At 43.6% G+C, this 20,556-nt stretch overlaps 1 protein-coding gene across 8 annotated transcripts in view; it reads right to left on the bottom strand.

The window, feature by feature from the left end:
- The window catches only part of TSNARE1 (t-SNARE domain containing 1), a 458,033-nt gene that overhangs the window by 350,281 nt on the left and 87,196 nt on the right, over window positions 1-20,556 (bottom strand). For all 8 annotated transcript variants that reach the window (XM_066175258.1, XM_066175253.1, XM_066175288.1 and 5 more), the window contains one exon: window positions 7,936-8,058. In XM_066175258.1, coding sequence (XP_066031355.1) covers window positions 7,936-8,020 — 85 coding nt within the window. In that variant the 5' untranslated portion in view covers window positions 8,021-8,058. The remainder of the gene's footprint in view (window positions 1-7,935; window positions 8,059-20,556) is intronic.

The following is a 20,556-nucleotide window of genomic DNA, read 5'->3' as shown; positions in this document are numbered from 1 at the left end:
CTACTACTCAGTTTCAGCTGTGTCTTGTTGCAGGTGGGCTTTTTTGCAGGCACAGATCAAGAGAGACAGGCTTCAGATCCTATCCCAGCATTGGATATTGCCACGATGGAAAGAACAGGATGCAAAGAACAATGTGCAGCCCAGTGGTGTAAAAAATGTTGAGGAAGCCTTGCAGCACTTGCAGGAATTTCATAAAAGAGCCAAGCACTCCCTTATGGCTTGTTGGAGAATTCTCTGCTCTCCTAATCAGAGAAGTGCTCTCGAGAAACTGAGGAGGATCCAAAAAACACAACTGGATTCAATCCACAGAGTTAAAGAATCTTGGAAGCATCGATCAGAGAATCACAGAAATATAGAATGGTTTGGGTTGGAAGGGACATTAAAGATCATGCAGTTCCACCCCCTGCTGTGGACAGGGACACCTTCCACTGGAGCAGGTTGCTCCAAGCCCTGTCCAATCTGGCCTTAAATACTTCCAGAGATGGGACATCCACAGCTTCTATGGGCTACCTGTTTAAGGTGTTCAGACCCTGACATCTCATCACCCTCACGGGGAAGAATTTCTTCCTCACATCCCATCTAAAGCTTTCCTCTTTCAGTTTAAAATCACTGATGTCTTGTCCAGGTCCGAACAGCTTAAACAAGAGCTGGCACAAAGTTCAAATGAGGCAGTAGCTGACTTTTATTTTGTTAATAGAACTTTTCTTTCCTCTGCCTCTGAAACAAAGAAAAGCTTTTGAAAGAGCAGCCAGAAGGAAAAAAAAAAAAAAAAAGTTAAGCTAAATTCATTTCAGGAGCTGAAACCAAAGCAAAGGGCAGTCTCTGCTCCTTTAGGAAAATATACTCATGTGGAAAGACACCCCAGAAGGGCAGCCAGGTCTGGGCACACATTGGGAAAGTAAAGCGCATTGACGGAATTACAGAATCACTTCCAACACAGGCCTGGGTTGGAAAGGACCTTAAAAAACATCTGGTTCCAAATCTCTACAATGGGAAGGGACACATTCCACTGGACAGTTTCCACCAGCAACATCCATTCTGTTTTGCTTTCCCTACCAAGGCACCTCTACCCACACAATGAGCCAGCTACAGGCAGAGATCTTCTTAAACTACTTCTAATTCCACTGTAATTGAGTGGAAAATGAAGCAAAGCTGTTCTGAGCTGTTCTGATATTTAAATGCATTTCCAGCTGAAATGCCTAAGGAAAGGTGAGTGTCTTTGATTTCTGATTTTCTGTCAAAGACTGGGACCGCCAGCATGAGTTTTACATGTTTGCATTAAAATTGCTTTGGATAACCAATAATAGCAAATAAAATTGGTAAAGGAAAAAAAAAAAAAAAAGTTTGTTTGTTTTTACCCAAGAGGTTTTTGGATTGGTTTGTTGGTTTTGTTGCTTTTTTTTTCCTGCTAAGAAGTTGTCAGCTCACCCTCACATATTTTCATTAAAATACTTATTTATTCCAATGGTGTGTTCTGGTTTTTCTAGTTATATAAATAAATGCATAACCACTTTAAATTCCTGAAATACTGAAATTATAGAAAAACGTTTATAATAATGTTAAAAGTGCCAGAAGGGATAGGGCAGAGGTTTTCAAAACAAACAGTTTCAAAATCAATTTGTGTATGGAAGTTAATTCTCTTGGCAATTTCTTTTGCTATAAAACACGTTGTTCATTATTATTTAATATGTTTTTCTAAGTTCAGTCTTATTAATTCATTAAATCATTGCTAAGATCTCCAAGAACTGGATGTAAGGCAGAGAAGATCCTCTAAATCTAGTCAAAATGCACTGAGGAAATAAATAACTTTCAGAAGTTCTGCACAGTAGCAGAGAAACAATATGAAATAATTCCGTAGATGCCACAAAAAATGTGTTTGGGTTTTTATAGTGAGAGAGATCATCTTACTATGATGTTTTTGTATTGTTTGCATTTAGACCTTAACTTGCACTTTACTTACTAAATATGACATCCAACTCCTCAACTTCTGTGACACCATAAATTCAAGAAAACATGGTGGGACCATCAATTCAACAAAATATGATGGGACCCAAGACTTAGAAGCCAAAGTCAATCATTAAGACTCTCAGAAATGTTTTACACAACATTTGACAAGCCACGTTATTGTTTAGAGCTTTCTAAATAAGCGACAAATCCAGGAGGTAATCTTGGAGCAATATTTGTGAACTCATCCAAGCATGACAGAGAAAAGGTGCTGCAGGAGGTCACATCGTCAGTCCTTCCTTCTTTGAAGCTTGGACTTGATGATCTCGGAGGCCTTTTTCAACCTTAATGATTCTGTAATTCCACACTTGACAGGACTCCATCCCAAAAGCACAGTTTGTTCAAAATTACTGAATGTGATCTGGTCCAGCCCTTCAGTTTGAGGCTTCAGCCTTTAATAAAAACACTCTTAATATTGCATAGTAGCTTCAAATCTCCCCAAAAAAAATCAACAATTTTGTTCTTGCTTTCTTTCAGTTTTTTTACTCTTTCTAGCACTCTTTCCTGAGGACATTTTAATGCATGATTGTGGACAGTGTTCCTCATGGTCCTAGTGAGGAACAGTTGCCACAACCAGACCTCGACCTCCCACCAGCCCCTCTGGACAACACCATTCACTGCAATGACCATGGGTTTCAAATTCCCTTCAGCAAAGCATTCCAAGTACTGGAATTAATGTAAGAAGCCAATGCAAAACCAAAGCAGTGCTCAGGCCCCGACACAGCAGAAGGATTAACCACCTGCTCAGTGTTAATTAACCTCAGGGGGACTCCTTGTGTACTCAGGAGTTTGTTCTGTGCTTCAGCACTCTGCAGTATCGAGATGTGGAGCTGGCAGTGGGCACCAGACATGGGGCTGCAGTGAGGCCACGTGGTGGTCAGGCCATGGTGCTGGTTTGTAACCGAGATTTTGAGTGAGTTTTATCCAAAAAAACAGAGCTTCTGCCAGCCCCATACCACCAAAGGGGTCACAATCTTATGAACATCTCCCTCCCATGGAGCACATGAGCTCTGTGACTCTGCCAAACTTGAAGGCAGCCATGAACTCCATGGTGTGTTTTTAAAGACGAATAACCTTCCTGAACTGCTAGAAAAAGAGGAAAATAGGATTGGAGAGGACAGAAGGACGGTTCATGTGTAAGGAGGATGTTCTGATCAGATATTTGGAGAAAAAATTTTCCCTGAAAGGGTTTTCAAGCCTTGGAACAGGCTGCCCAGGGAAGGGGCTGAATCATCAACCCTGCAGGGATTTACAAGATGTGTAGATGTGGCACTTGGGGACATGGTTTAGTGGTGGACCTGGCAGTGCTGGGTTAATGGTTGGACTTGAGAATCTCAGAGGGCTTTTCCCACCTGAACAATTCCATGACAGGTCAGTGACAGCACTGCCAGCAGTGGCACATGACTTTCCACCCAAGGGCTGGTTAGTGCAGCACAGAGTCAGGTGAGTGGTAGAGATGGGAGGGCAAAGTAACTTATAGACCCAGTTCCATTAAAAAAAAAAAAAAATTAGAAAAAAATCATTTAACAATTGCTAAGTATTGAAATGATAATTAGGTGATTTATACCCAGAGAATACTGCCAAGGACAACTTGCAGGGACCAATCTCATTTTGCTCAGTGACAAGATAACCAGCCTTATTCAACCAGGAGAAAGACTCACATGTGATATATCTTGAGTACAGCTCTGGCCAGAGTCCCACACAAAATCTTCAGGAGAAACTGAGGGGAAAATGGTCTAAATGAAGTCACAGCCAAATTAAGCATTGACCCAGCAGTCCCTTGAGCTCACCTGGAAGCCATGCACTGCTGGAATATGAAATTAACCTCACCTTTTCAGAGCTGGCATTTAACGTCCAGGTTACAGTAAGGTTAATAAAAGCAGTGTTAAAAATTTCCTGTTTTGTGGCATTTTAATCCAAGCTATTTAAATTCCCTGACCTATATGCCTCCTTGTGTAAAGCAGGTTTTGTTCATTTTCCCCACAAAAAGATGGTTTGGGGAAGGTAGGTTGAACATGGTAGACAGTGCAGGTTGCACACAGTAAGAATCCAAGGTCTAATTCCTATCACTGTACAGTGTTTGCTCTGTTTATATTAGACATGTCATGTTACTTAATATTTTTGAAGTCCATCTTTTTAATTTCTCAGGTTTAAACTTGAAACAAACAAACAAACAAAAAACTCACCACCAACAACAAAAAAACTTTCTACTACCTGCTTTCCAATTTGTCCATGCAACACCAATACTCAGATGAAGGCCAGAGAAGCTCCCGCAAGGAAACAGGGGAACTCAAGGGTTTACAATAATTTTGGGGATAGAATGAGGATATGAAAAGCAGATGTTGCTAGAGGAGGTTGTAACTCCCAGCTGCAAGGAAGGACATAGCTTATGCCTCCTCCTGGCAATTCTGGCTGTCCCTCAGTGGCTGTGGGACAACCAAACCCCCACCAGGTAATCCTGGTGATCCTGATTGTGACACACCTCAGGGTACTCCTTGATTAAGGCCACAGAACATGAGTTCTGCTGAGCTTTTCTTTGTGTCTTTCCTCCTAAAACCTGCCAATACTAAAAAAATTATAATAATTAAAAAAAAAAAAAAACAAAAACAAGAACAATTTTTGTTTTCCCCAAGAAATCCTGGATATCCACCATCAAAACCAGAGGCTGAACTAGAGTTTTCCAACACCAAGGTGTCCAGGGCAAACAAAACTGTGGAAAACACTGCCTTAGGATCCTCCCCAAACTCTGCAGATGGAGTCTGCGGATCTCTCTAATTAGGCTGGTCAGCAACATTAACCTGCACATGGCCTGAGGATGGGCTCTGAGTCCATCCATCATCACATCAGGCCAGACCCAAGGGGATCACCTTCAAGTAATTAGACTTCCCCATCCTGGCAGCACATTTGGATCGAGCATGAAAGAAACAGAGCCAAGACAAACAGATGCATAAGCATAGACGAACTCCCATGGCAGTATCATCCTTCATTAAACAAAACCAAAGTAAACCTAAGCCCTCTTTTCTTTGCTGTCTGTATTACAGATGAAGCAGTTCCACCCCCATCACCTTTATTGCTCTTGTATCTCAGGGTTTTCTGTTGGATATTGAACATTACCACTGGACCAGTGTTGGACATTTACCTGCAGGGATGTAGGAATGCATTTCCCACATCCAGCAAGTATTTTCCATATAGGGAGAAGTTTAAGGCTCACCCCTTGCATTTCTTACAAGGTAAAGAACTCAGAAACTTCTTTGCTGTTCTGACAGTGATTGGCTCAGTGCCAAGAGAGAAGCATCTACTGAACCTTTTTGCTGTTCTTCAAATCCTGTACCTCTCCCTATTGGCAGCAAGCCAAATTGTCCCTCCTAAAACATTCAGTATTTAGGAAGGAACCCAATGGAAGGAAGGGCTTTTTGGAGTGTTTCTAGCAGGGTGTCAGATGTTTTCTTGGACACCTGTGTGTGGCTTTTCTTTTGTTTTCTGCAACGTTTGTTACTTTTATTTTATTAAACCTTTACTTTACAAAACAGCTCTGAAGAGCAGTCTCGCCAGGATTATTTTAAGCCAATCTGCAAGGGCTGGACCCTCAAAGATTGATACATTTACACGTGATTCATAACACTCTGGCCACATGTTAAACTGTATCACAGGGATTTCTGGTTTTATTTATTTATTATCTACAAAGAGAGGGAGAGGTTTAAAGCACACACAGAACATTCCCATCAAGGTCTGTCCCTGCTGAGAGCAGAGACACAAAAGCTGGCAGGAAGGCCATGCTCCTTTGTTCCAGCCGCACCATGATCTAATAGAAAAGGCAATTTTTCTTAGCAAACCAGTCACCCATTGTCCAGAAGCAGGAGGCAGATAATTAGTGTTGCATTACCCTGTCCTGGCACTTAAGTAATGGCAATATTTGGGGATACTATGACAAAAGGCATCCGATTTGTCTGTCCTCCCTGGCAAAGGGACAAAGGTTCAGAGGAGCATAGAACAGAATCATGGAAAGCCAAGTTGGAAAGGAACCTCAAGGACCACCTGATCCTTTCTTGGCAAAAGCACAGCCTGGACAAGATGGCCCAGCACTCCATCCAGATGAACTTTAAAACTGACCAACATTCAGGAATCCACCACTTTTCTGGGGAAATTATTCTAAAGGCTGATTGTTCTCATTGCAAAAACTCTTGTCTGAGTCTCTAATCATCTCCCCAGGAGTAACTTGCACCCAATATCCCACATCTTTCCCACGTGAAAAGAGAGTCTTCATCTCATTTGTAGCCACTCTTCAAATGCTGGAACACGATGAAAAGGTGTCCCCTAAACCTTCTTTTCTCCAGGCTGAACAAATCCACCTCTGACTGACACACACAGAAAGGAAGCTTCTCCAAGGTGCCTTGGCCAATGCAAACAGGTTCCTCCCCTTGCAATCTCTTCCATAGGGATGCTTAGCTAAGGGACCAACCAATTTTGACTGGCTGGGAAGATCCACGCTGGAGGACCTTGGAGATTTGTCCCTCGCAATGCCACAATGGACAGGATGTGTGCAAGCCTGGAGGGGAAACCAGCACTCAAGCCTAAGACATAATCCAGAGCCTCAACAGGCTTTGCTGGGCAGCCAGCACATTGTGACAGTTTCAAAAAACCTGAATTTTCCACACCAGCTCCTATTTGCCATCCACTAAGGGTGGCTTCAGCATCACAGCTCCAACTGCCAAACTGTGGACACGCAAGGCACAATAAGGGACCTCCTCAAATATTTAGAGATTTCAAGTGTCTTGAGTTATTCTGTGAATTTGCATTAAAAACAGAGGTTCTTTCATACAGCACAAAAAATATTCTTTTTTTTTTTTAATCTAAGCTACAATGCACTGAGATTCATCATTTGCGTAGTCCACATTTCACATGTCTTTTCTTATGGTTCTTTGATTGAGCCCAAGTATCCCATTCTTCCTTGCTTTTATGCCTTTAATTTTGCCTTGCAGAATAGCCTAAAAATCACTATTAAGAACTAAACAGACAACTCATACTTACTTCAATACCTTCTTCCTGTTCAAAGAAAGGAAATAGTCAAAATTAAACCCAAATTTGTAAGAAGACAGAAACCCAAGAGGAAAGACAATGTTTCCCAAAGAACATTTGCAACCTTCAAAACACCAAATCAGGCTGTGTTAGTGAATGGCCCAGTTGAAATCAAAGGCAAGTGGAGAGAGGGGTGACATTCTTCCCTGGTGAAAAAAGGAAAAGAGAGCCCTTTGCCATGTTACAAGAGCAAGCCAGATCCAGGAACAAAATGAAGGATATGCTCCAGATAAAATGACTTGCACAAAGCCAGACTAGATAAGCCCAGATCAGCCCTACAGCTGGTCTGGCCTTTGCCTAAAAAAATGAGACAAGGAAAGAGCCCATGGCCGTCAGCCAGTCACTGTTTATGGTTTCAGAATTTCCTGAGCGAGTTTTTGATCCTGTTTCCCACATCCAAGGATGTTTTCCAGATTCAAGCAGCTTCCACAGCAAAGTTGTCCTCTGGGAAAGCACAGCCCACTGCATTTTGTACATCTTCCCACCTACCCCTTCCATCTCCAGCCTCAGAACAACCATTGAGATAAACTTCTTGTAAAGGTGATAGGGAGATGACAAAAGACACACGCCACTTTAGAAAATATTCTGCATTTCTCCTTCTGGTCGCCCAAAATTCCTCCAAAACCCTTGTTAGTGCTGCTCTCCCGTGTTGCAGCCTCAAATTCTGAGCATGGTAAGATGCCAGGCCTCAATCACACAAATCACACTGAAAAAGTCTGGGTTTCACCTTTGGAATATCAACATCAGAAATGACCCCTGGTGAGGGTGTGATATTTATACAGCAGCCACAGTGAACCTGAGCAAGTTCTCAGGGAGCCAGGTGGAATAAATTACAGCAAGGGATCAATACTTCACCGAGAGGTTGATAGCCTTGTCTGGAAGGGCCTCCAAATGGGTTCCTGCTCCCAAATCCACTCCCATCAATGGATCCATAAGACATTTTCTGGATAGTGATGGATGCGGGATTACGCTTCAGACCTAAAAAACAGAGAAAAAGAAAGGCACAGCCCTGTTAAAAGTCAGTTCAACCCCAGTAGCTTAAGAGAAAAGAGGACTGAGAAGGCAAATAAAAGACACAGGGCAATCTCCAAACTTCAGGATGCCCACCTGCAAAAAAATTGAAAGCACTAAAATCCAGGTGTTCTGGACTACAAATGATTTTGAGGGCAAGCAAGTCATTTGACCTCCCTGTGTCTCATCTTCTCCACTGATAAAGGGCAACTTCTAATTCCTCACTGCTCATGAAGTGCTTTAAGATCCTGAGCTGGAAGGCAAAGACTTAAGCACTCGATCAAAAAAAGGTGATGCTGTCTTCTGGAACATTACCAGTACACAGCTGGCTGGAGTCTATCCATCACACTGCCGTCCTGATGAGCTCTCAAAAGAGACAGTTTGCTGCTATAAGCTCCTGGGCCTCCAGTAGAAATATTTGAGCCAGAGTTATTTTGCCTTGCTGGTTAAAAAAAAAAAAAAAAAGAATAAAAAAAATCTGCAAGGCCTGAGGTAGCAGCAGCAGAATGAAATAAATGCAGCAGTCAGAGGAAGACAACTTCTTCCTCCTTCCCACCTCCTTATCCACAGAAATTCCTCACCCAGACATCCTCCAGCATTTCAACAGTGTCCCAGGGCTTTGGTATCAAAATAGTTCAGCTGAAAGGCATGGAGATGATGGCAGCAAAGGAAGACAAGAGATAAAGGTGCTGCATCAGCTGGGAAATGATACAGGACCAAACTCAGCTGCTGCTTTGTTACAACAGGGCTATGAAAAAAACACCCCAAACTGGTGTTTCTACCACAAAAAAAAAGGTTACAATCCCACAAGAATAGCAACACTTTTGGTATCCTGGCAGAATCAGTATGGTTTGGGTTGGCAGGGACCCTTAAAGGTCATCTAGCATCTAGTCCAATCTCCTTGGCCTGAAATGTTTCCAGTGATGGGGCGTCCTGGTCCACTGTTTTACTCACCTTACCATAAAGTAAAATTCTTCATTATAACTACTCTCTATCTACCTTTTTTTTCTTTTTTTTTTTTTTTTTTTAGTTTAAAACCATTGTTCTATCATTACAGGCACTGCTAAAAAGTCTGTCTTTATCTTTCTTGTACTAAGTATTGAAAGGCCACATTAAGGAATCCCCAGAGCCTTCTCTTCTCCAGGTTGAACAACTCCAGCTGATACAGCCTGTCTTCACAGCAAAGCTGGTTCATCTCTCTGATCATTTTCATGGCCTCCTCTGGTCCTGCTCCAACAGGTTCATGTCTTTCTTCTACTGAGAAAGATGTTGGGGTATTAGGCTGGGTGCTGTGAGCTGTGATGCTTCATCCTGGGCTTGGATATTCAAATTTCTTATGTTCTGGACCAGCCATTTTCCCTCTGACAGGCAAAGAGCTGGCAGTGACCTCCACTTTCTGTGGCACATGACCAAGTGTCACATGACCAAGTGTCACATGTGACACTTGGAATGGATAAAGGAATGGGATAAAGTCTCTTTTGGGATACACTGACACTGGCACTTTCAGCTATTCATTTGGTTTGTCCTCCAGGGAAGGCAAAGCACCAGAAAATCCCGGTTCTGCGCTGTGGTGGAAACAGCCTGATGGCCTCAGGCACCTGTACTTCATTCTCTCTTTTTTTTTTTTTTTTTTTTCCGAGTTTCAAAACCAAGAAAAAAAAAAAATAAATATGTATATATATATATATACATATCTATCTCAGCGCTGAGAGTCACCAGACAGTGAAACTCCAGGACCAAAATAAATCACTCACCACCCTCCCTTAATTGGGCCAGACACATGAAAGAGATGAAAGTGCAGCCGCCTTGAGACAGCAGTGGTTGGGAGCTAAATCCATTAAAAGTGGAGAAAATACAGAGTGCAGCTTCCCCAGCCAGCCTCAATGTACCACGTACACACATAATTGGCATCCGAGGCTGCAGGTGCCCCCAGGCCAGAAATCCTTCATTTTAGGGAAATTGCCTGCAGCCCAAACTTAGGGAAGCCAAGTTGCGAGAGCCTGAGCAGGCAGGGAGAGGGTGAGGGTGTGTGTTCGAGTGTGCTTCAAGCAGACAGAAAATGGAGCAAGCAAGAGGAACCAAGGAGCAAACTTGGCAACCAACGCACTCAACAGCAAAACAATCCATTGTGTCAGGCATGTAAAACTGCATGAACCATGAGCTCCATGGAAATGCACCCTACAGCTGTACCTTCCCCCAGGAAACCTCAGAGCAACTTCCAGTAGCTCATGAGGGTCTGCAAGAGAGGTGGAGACGAGGTTTTTAGCAGGGCATGGGGAGATAGGACAAAGAGTAATGGCTTCAAACTGAAAGAGAGTAAGTTTAGATTGGGTATTTGGAAAAAAATCTATATTCAGAGTGTGATGAGGCCCTGGAACAGGTTTTCCAGAGAAGTTGTGGCTCTCCCATCCCTGGAAGTGTTCAAGGCCAGCTTGGACGGGGCTTGGAGCAACCTGGCATAGTGGAAGGTTTCCCTGGCCATGGCAGGGGGCTGGAACAAGAGGACCTTTAAGGTCCCTTCCAACTCAAACCATTCTGTGATTCTGTGGTGTCTTGGTGGAAATTCTTGATCATAACCACTAAAACCTACAAGAATCAATTGAAGATACAGTTGGGAAGTACGTGATGGACTTAGGAACAAACCTCAGCTCTCCCAGGTCTCAGGTGAGCTCAGAACTACCAACACAACCTTCATCACAAAATGCAGCCAGAGATCCAGCAAAACTCTTACCTGGGAAAATATGGGCACATGGAAGACAGTTACAAAAAACTCTTTGGGCAGAGATAAGGAATTATTTTCTCTATCTCCCACAGTTTGAGAGGACTGCAGAGATTTGAGACAACCAAACAGCTTGAAAACATCCACTGTACAGAGATTTTTCCTGACCCATCCTCTCTAGAGACAAGCAAGTGGAAACAAGGCCACAGACAACAAATGTGGAGTGAAAGTCTACACCCTGTTGTAAAATGCCTTGATTATAACTGGGCAAGAGTTGTTTTGGCAAACAGTGAATGTGTCTATTTTTTCTCCAACAGAGTGGTGTGAAAGGGGGAGAGAGGGAGGGCTTTTAGAACACTCCAAGTGTTTGATGTTGATTTATCATTTTCAGGACATGTTTCCATTTTAAAGCTTTTTCTCTTTGTAAGGGAGGAAAAATAGAAAGAATTGAGAACGAAATATTTTGTTGTAGTTTAACCAACCTTTTGAGCAGCAGCCACCTCCCACCCCATCCTACCAAGCTATTGAAATATCCCTTATTCACACAGCTCTGGAGACAAATTCTTACCCCACAGTAATATATTTACAGAAAAATTTAAAAGCAGATCTAAATGCCTTTAATTTGATTGGCAATAAAAGCATTTCCCTCCCCATCCCCATGGCACTTCCCAAGTCTTTTGTCTACTGCTCCTCAGGGAAACTTGTCCAATTTACTGTGAAGGCAGTTTGTACAAATTGGAACAAGCATTTCCTAATGTACTAGACACAGAAGAAAGAAAAAGAAAGAAGAAGAAAAAAAAAACATTTTATCACAGCTTTATCCTCATCATCTGAAATACAAAAAAAACCAACAAAAAACCAAAACAAACAAACAAACAAAAAAAAAACACAAAAAAACCAAACAAACAAAAAAACCCCACATCCAAGCTAGACTAAAAGGGGTATGAATTTATATTTTAATGAAATCAAGAACTTCTTGCACTGTAGATCCTGTAGAAGCCAATCAAGCCATGACTAGAATAGTAGGATATAGAATCTCAAGGGAAGAGTTAGTCCATATCTCTTGGACTGGGAAAGATATTGGCAAGTAAAACCAGGCAGGCAAAATTATTTAAGAGCTCTACACCCATCAATCTTCATTTAGAGACACCTGGGTGGGCAGCATTAGTGGTGGGAATGAAAGGTGAGATTTCAGCACAGAAGAAATAGGTATTATTATTATTATTATTATTACTACTATTATTATTATTATTACTATTATTATTATAATACATCTCAATCATTAAATTGTGTTTATCTCAACCCACGAGCTTTCTCACTTTTATTCATCCACTTCATTTTCCACCAACCTGCTGGGGATGGTGAGGGAGTGGCTGCGTGGACCTTATTTGCCAGCTGGAATTAAACCACAACAGCACTTTAGACAATTTATTTGTATTTAAAGTTGAGATTGGCTGGGAAAGACATGAGCTGGAACACCTCTTTCCAGACAATACTGGAAAAAAGTGAAAAAGGAGGAGAGATATGGACATATTGGAGGGAATCCATGGAGAGACCATAAAGATGGTTAAGGGATGGGAACATCCCCTGTATGAGGAGAAGCTGAGGGAGCTGCGGCTCTTCACCCTGGAGAAGAGAAGGATGTGGTGGTATTAAAGTGTCTCAATATCTGATGGAAAGAAGCAAACACGATGGAGCCAGACTCTTCCTGGTGGTGTTCAGTGACAGGATAAGAGGCAAGAGGGAGTGAAACAAGGAAAATTCCACTTCAGGGGGAAAAAACAAAAAAACAAACAAACAACAACAACAACAACAAAAAACAAACAACCTTCTTGTTTTGGGGTTGGAGTGGCTTTTTTTGCTTATTTTCTGGTTTTGCTTTGTTTCTATGGTGAGAGGCATCAAACATCAGCACGGGCTGCACAGAGAGGCTGTGGGGTCCCCATCCTTGAGGATATTCAAGCCCTGACTGATCATGTGCCTGGGAAACCTGTTCCAGGTGACCCTGCTCTCAGGAGGGAGTTGGACAAAATGACCTTCAGTTGTTCCTTCTTACCTCTGGGATCCTGCAATTTTCTTCCTGTGATGCCTGAAACAGCATCAGAGCCATTCATGGCCCTCATGGCAGACTGGAGGACCCTTACTGTGCCTCTTTACCTAACAGGTGGAGAAAAGAATAAGAAAATTGCAAACCCACCAATTTTTGGGGTTTTTTTGTTTTGGTTTTTTTTTCTCATTTCCTGTGAAAACAGTGGAATAAAGCCACTGAAAGTATGTGATGGTGAAAATCAGAATGACAGCCTCTACGCAGCTGGCAAGAAGTCATATCAAACCAAGCTTTAACTTTTTATAAAGTTAGCAGGCAGTAGATGCCAGTTATGCTCTCATGTTTGCATGGCCAAAGAATTGATAGGAGGTGCAGCAATATTTTTTTTTTTTAATTAGACGAATCATAGGATCACAGAACAGCTTGTTGGAAGGACCCCAAAAATCCTCTAGTTCCAGCTCCTTGCCATGGGCAGGGACACCTTCCACTGTCCCAGGTTGCTCAAAGCCTCATCCAACCTGGCTTTGGACAATTCCCAGGATGGGGCAGCCACAGCTTCTCTGGGCACCCTGTTCCAAGGCCTCAGCTCGCTCACTGTAAAGAATTTCCTTTTAATACCTAATCTAAAGCTACTCTCTTTCACCATTAAACACTCTCAGTGGACTGTTGCCATAACCAAAGAACAGTCAGTGTGGTGCCCACCCCGGTCTGCTCTCTACATGTGTATTTTGAGCAGTGAGCTGGGTGATGGAACAGGAATTATCCTCATCAAATGCACACACAGCACCCAAAGGGGAGTTAGATGACAGCTCCAGCCTCCAGAACAATCTTAACAAACCAGAAGTAATGTTCAACAAAGTAAATCAGGCTCTGCATGATCCAGGTCAACTGCAGGGGCCTGAATTTAGAAAGAGCAAGCAGGAGCACCAACAGAGGATGGGGAGCTGCTGGCCAGTGTTGCAGAGAGGGATGGATGGATGCCACAGACTTCAAGCTGAACACGGATCTGCAGTGACATTTCCTGTAACAGCGGCAGGCATCGTCACAGGATGTGTAAATAGGATTACAATCTTCTCAACAAGGGAAGCAAACCTTTTGCTTGACCCCACACTGCGGAGTCCTCAGCTATAAAGCAACAAGCCCCAGCAAAGATTTTTGTCAGAGACTGAAGAGAGTCTGGAGGGAACTTGGAGAATGACAACAGGTCAAGAAAACACAGCCTGATAGGAAAGATTGAGTAAATGGGGTTGTTTTTCCTACAGAAGGGAAGACTGATGGGAAGACTTAATCCTGCAATTCTGCAAGGCTGCTGCAAAGAGACAGGTAGGAAAACATTATTTTCATTCCTTTTGGAAAAGACAAGGGAATGAAACCCTAAACCAAAGCTGGAAAGATGAACTGAGACATTGGGAGAGCCTATGAGGAAGGACAGAGCACCTCTGGGAACAAGAAACATGGAGAAAGTTCTTCTTGCACCTGGAGGTGATGAAACCAGCCAATACTGGGTCCACTCCTGTCGAACATCTTCATTGATGACCTGAATGATGGGGCAGTGTATCCTCAGCAAACTCACCTATCCCACCAAACTCAGAGGAGTGGCTGGCTCCAAGGCCAACCCGGCCTGGCTGTGGACACTTCCAGAGATAGGGCAGCCACAGATTCTCTGAAAAACCTGTGCCAGGGGCCTCACCACCCTCAGAATATAGAATTTCCTCCTAATATTAAATCTAAGCCAGCTCTCTTTCAGTTTGAAGCCCTTACTCCTTGTCCTGTCACTTCAGCCCCTATTCAAAGTCCCTCTCCACCTCTCTTGGAGCCTCCTCAGGCTCTGGAAGGGGCTCTAAGCTCTCCCTGGAGCCTTTTCTTCTCTAGGCTGAACAGCCCCAGCTCTCTCAGCCTGTCTCCAGAGCAGAGGTGCTCCAGCTCTCTGATTCTTTTGTGGCCTCCTCTGGATTCAATCAGGCAGCTCCACATCCTTCTTATGTTGGGAGCCCCAGAGCTCCAGGTGGGGTCTCACCAGAGCAGACCAGAGGGGCAGAATCCCCTCCCTCACCTGCTGCCCACCCTGCTTTCAATGCAGCCCACACAGGGTTGGCTTTCTGGGCTGCCAGAGCACCATTGCTGGGTCACCTTGAGCTCATGGATGGTGAGGTCATCCACCAACACCCCCAAGTTCTTCTTCTCAGGGCTGCTCTCAATCCATTCTCTGCTCAGCCTGTGACTTGTGTTTGGGATTGTCCTGACCCAGGTGCAGGAACCTCCTTGGGTTCACACAGTCAGCCTCTCCATCCTGTCCAGGTGCTCTACTCCCAGCTCTACCACCACCTTGCTGATGGAAAAGTGCCTTCACTGTGAGCTTCAGAACTCATTAATGATGATGACACCTCCACTTCTGGGTGATCCACCTGAAAAATATTTTTCTGAGGTTTTTCACACAGATAAAATCCTTTGACCAACAAGCCTGACCTTCATAAAAAGCTTGCAGATAATTTCACATAAATCATCTTTATGCATCAACCCCTAGAGCCTCTGGTCAGCCCAGGAAACCTCTTCCCACAAGAGCCTCCCTGAGGCTCCAGTTAATGAAGGACGAGCCCCAGCCACTCTGTTAGGAGAGCTGTGTCTTCCCAACTCTTGAACTTTGCTCTTTGATCTCTCTTTTGCCTGTTAACATCCCCTCAGATGAACTAAACAGATTGACCTCATTTCATTTCTCACTGGGAGATTTGTTTACACAAGGAAGAATACTTCAGCATGTCCTTGGTTTCCATACAGCTGCCTCCCCTGACTGTAAAATGGATAGACAGACGCAGAGCTCTCCTGTTGGCAAAGTTCCAGAGGCTCACAGAATAATTTGGGTTGGAAGGGACCTTTTAAAAGGTCATCTGGAACAACCTCCCTGAAAGGAGCAGGGACATCTTCAGCCAGGACTAACTTGGTTAATATGAAAGTTTTTTGGAGTCATGAGATCAAAGGGCATATTTGCAAAGCCTTCTGCTTAGGGTTGACTCTGTCACTTGTGTCACAGATGTGCTGCTTTTCAGCTTCTTTCCACAGAGTTTTTCTCAATTATTAAGACCAAAACTCAATAAACCTGGAATTTACCTGGAAAAATGTCTCTTTCCTCTTTCTCACAGAGCCTGAATTTATGAACAACCTCTGTTTTCGAATCACCTTGTTTTGTTTTGTTGGGTTTTTACTCAGTGGTTTTACCATTGAGTTGTTGGCATTGCACAAATCCCCGAGTGCCTCGTAACACAACTGTCAGAGGTTAATCAGAGTAGCTGGAGGAGATGACTTACTTTTTTCTCACCCTGGGCCTTTGAAGTAATTTATTCCCTTCTGAATCTTTTGTGTAGTTTGTAATATTAATGTCATGTCCCTGGGTGGCTTTGGGCACCAAGGAGAGGAGAGCCATGCCCAGGAGCTGCAGAAATGCCTGGCAGGAGGGTGGTCAGGAGCAGTGCCTGGCCTGCAGCAGGACTGGGAGTGCAGCAGTACAGATACTTCCTCACACTTTGCTTCCCAACTGAATTCCAAAGCTGATGGAAGGTCCTTGGAGAGTGAAGTCATCTCTGTCCCCACAGCCTGAGGACCTCACTGTCTAGCCTAGGTTGACAAGACACAAAATACAACAAAAAAACAACAACAACAAAACCCCCAGGGCATCATATCCATAATCTTGTAAGAATTAAAGGGACTTTCAGAAGCTTCTAGAGACACTTTGTCGTACTTGACTGGCATGACATCACCAGTGACTGTGAACAGCCTGACTCAACCCCTTGAACTGTGCTCTTGTCTCCCCTCCTCCACTGAAGTGCACAGAGCAAAGCAAACACCCACAGCCCAGAGGCATCGTGGAGCAGAGAAAAACCAGCAGAGATTATCTCAGGAATGAGCTGTTCCTGCTCTTTTTGAGGTTTGCTAAGAAACAACGACAAAAATTCTCTTTTTGTGTTCTTCCTCATCAAAGTCCTTATTTGAGGAAAGTGCCTGATGACTTCCCAATGAATTTGATTTCTTTTCCCTGCTGCCACTGTAGATGTCTCCAGGAGCAGAGGGTCTTGTCCTGGGAACAGATAGGATCAGGACAGGCTGGGAAGTCAGAGACAGCGAGATAAGACATTCGTGACATTTTATGGAGATATACACTGAGCCACGAACAGAGACAGCTGGTTCACTGCGCCTCTAATTGCAATGCCACCCAGATCTCTGGCTGTTCTCAGTACAACTGATTGCAGCCTTTTCTCAATCTCATTTTTCATCCAGCTCAGCAAAACCACGCAAAGCCAACAGGAACAGTTCCTGTCTAACCCCTTCTTTCATCAGTCATCCCCAAGATCTGCAGCTGAAGCAGCACCCATCAGGTAGAGCAGACCCTTTCCTGTCCATCAAAAAGCACCTCTGACCCCACCAAGCTCTGGATGCCTCCACCCAGGAGCTCCTGTTGATATCAGAAGGCTTCAGATCTGATGGACTGACATGAAACATAAAGGAGAAGGAAACCACAAGCAACAGAGATGGGAAGGGATAGATGCAAGCTGTCTGCACACATTTCACGTTGCACCAATGTCTGCAGATCAGACACGAAGAACAGAGGCAAAGAAAGCAATCTGGAAGCTCGCTGCTCTCCTTTCATGTCAGTCCCAGTTGCCACTTCAGTAAACAGACTCTCTTTCCACATCTACCTGACTGCATGCCTCCTCACAAGAGAACAGAAGACAGGCTTCAAATCCTGCTCCGTGGCACCAGAGACAGGCTGGCCTGAGGCAAATGCCAACAAGAAGGGCTGGATATGTTCTGTTTACCTTGGGAATCTCAGATTCATAGACCCTCCCACTCCCCCCGCTTTAAGGTATGCAAACTTCTTGAAAGCAAAACTACCCGCTAGGAAAAGCCTTCCATCAAAAGGATCACAGATTCCATGGAAAGATGGATGCCTTCCACCCTCAGAGCACGAGGCTGCACACCCTGAGACAGTTTGGTGCCCCAAACCAACAGCTGAGGGTGACAAATGACTGAGTGATGGCTCAAGCAAGGCCAGCCCTCAGGACCCAAATATCTTTATTGCTGGAGAAGCAATAAGGCTTCCCTGATACTGAGGAATTCCGATCAAGAGAAAAGGAGTCTCCTGAGTCTTTGGGAGACCAAAGATCTTTTGGGCACTGAGCTGTGTGATGTTTTTTGCTGCTCCAGGCCATATCATGGCAGTGCTTACATGACTTAGCGCCAGGTCACTCTGAGCTCATTTTGACCAAGATGTGATGTCACCCTTCCTATTTTTTAAACTGACATTAATACAACAGTTAAACATTTCTTCTGGCTCCTGAAGAAGGTGATCCAGACAGCTTCAAACCCTGAACTGCCTGAATACAAACGCTCCAAAACTCTGTTGCTTCTACCTCAAGGGTTTTCTTTCTATTTTTTACCTGTATTGCCTGCTTCTATTTGCTGTTTAGTGCCATGCTGTCTACTTTTTGTGAACCTTGCATGTAGAACAGTCTTAATCTATCCATATGCTAGACAAACACAGAAGTATTACATATTTCAGTGAACAGCAAAATTAAATTTCCAGTCAGTTCAAAATCCAGGTTTCATCCGCATTTTCACTGGTTACAAAAGATGAATATTAATGTCTATTTGCTGTAATAAAAATCAGGGAGGAGGAACACAGGAAAGAGGGAACTGGTGTCTAGTTTGCTACTCTGACGTTAGAGTAAACTTATTAATTATAAAAGATGTACACGCACGAATGGACAGAGACCAACTGCACCACACTAGGTCAGCTTAACAAAATTAGAAATGGCATTTATAAATTTATATTGGATTTCAACAGAATAATGAAAAATGCATCTGAGGATGGCAACAGATTCTGAGTCCTTGGGAACATCTTGATAGACAGAGCTGCAATTGCTTAGGGGAGGAAGATGCAGGGCAAAGTGGGTGAATTAATAAAGTAATAGATTCCTAAATCCCAGGATCCTGCTCCCCCATCAACAAACATAACTCGTTTCCACTTCCCAAAAAAGAAATATTGTTATTCGACACACACAGTCAGAAAATGCTCTCACCTCCACCAGTGTTTACTACCAGTCACATTATAAATAAACCTTGCAGAAGGATAAATGAGAAGCGGCATGGTCTGGTGAGGACACAGTGGGAAATAAAGAATTTACTTCTACCTTTGGCTGTGATTCATCAAGAGACAGAAAACAACTAGGTATCTTCATTTCAGGTTTCCTACCAAGACTATGGGAGAGGATCGAAGTCAGTTATGCCCAGTGTAAATCTAATCAACAGATCACAGAATAATGATGGAAAAGACTTCTAAGATCATTGGGTCCAACCATAAGCCTAACACCACTGTGTTCACAGCTACCAAAACCCCAAGGGCCACTTCCACAAGCCTTTTGAACACTTCCCTGATTGGTGATTACCCTACATGCCTGAGCAGCCTGATCCAGTGCCTGACTACTCTGCTGGTGAAGAAATTTTCATGAATCATAGCCCAGAGTCAGCAGTGGCTGTGAGCCAACTTTCCTGCCAGACTAAAGTGAATTTGCTAAAAAACTTACAGTGAACCTGCCGTTGCACGTATTTGAGGAAACACAACCATGGTCAATTTTCCAACTCATTCACTTTTGCCACAACCTCTCAATGAAAGAGAACACGGTTCATCCCTCAATCATTTCAAGTGGATTTTAATATCCCACCAATCTGATGCTCACAGGACTTTCTGCCTGTGTTTTTAAACTACAACACAATCTCCCTAAGCCAGGAGGGAAGGCAAGCACTGTGATTATCTTCATTTCAACTTTTCCTCTCATCAAAAAAAAAAAAAAAAAAAAAAAAAAAAAAAAAAAAAAATTACTTGTAAAGTAAAGGAATGCTCCGCAGTAGAAGCAAAGTCACAGAGAGGCAAGGAATTGCTGGGCTTGCTTGCAACAATGCAACAGGATGAATATTAACATGGACTGAAGAGGAATGAGCAGTAGAGATGTTTTTCACCACAGACATTCACCAGAGGGACCAGCAGAAAAACACAGCAACAAATCCTCAGAAAACACGCTAACAACCAACCCTCATTAGCTGGGGATTCTCCACGATGGAGCTGAGCCTCCTGCCTGCAGCAGAGCATGGTAGGAGAGCACAGGATCAGTACAGCAAGAGAAAAGAGATTTCATCTCGTTTGAAGGCTTTACAGGCCAGGACAACAAGACAGCGAACACAGAACATCTGGACTTGCAAATGTGTGTTGTCAAAGGAGCTCGTCTTCTCCAGACCAGCTGCACTCACAAAGCATTTTTGAGATGGCAGAGACAGCTACCAGCCTGAGGCAGCCTGTGACGAGCTAAATTTACTCCCTTCCAATCATTCTTTCACCCTAATCACAGATATTTTGGGGTACATTCACCGTCACGTTGAGAAAAGCTTCGGTCAGGTCTTCTCTGACACGGCCTCCAATCCGTTATGAACCAGAGACCCTAAAAAGCCCCATTTCAGCCAATTTCACAGTTCACCGGGCACTGGAGGACTCCTCCTTGCTGCTGATGAGCTCTTGTAGCACATGATGGCACCAAAGGGAACAGAGAGAAAATATCAGGGAGGAGAAGCAGCTCTGCTCCAGCGCGTGACTCATGCGAGAGGAACGCCAGACCCTGAGTGAGCCAAGGAGAAACAGCTGAGTGGCAAACCTTGA

Source organism: Chamaea fasciata, unplaced genomic scaffold, assembly GCF_029207755.1.
Source record: "Chamaea fasciata isolate MVZ Bird 193981 ecotype frontalis unplaced genomic scaffold, bChaFas1.0.hap1 SCAF_1, whole genome shotgun sequence".
Classification (NCBI taxonomy): Eukaryota; Metazoa; Chordata; class Aves; order Passeriformes; family Sylviidae; genus Chamaea; species Chamaea fasciata.
This window is presented reverse-complemented; position numbering and strand designations above follow the sequence as displayed.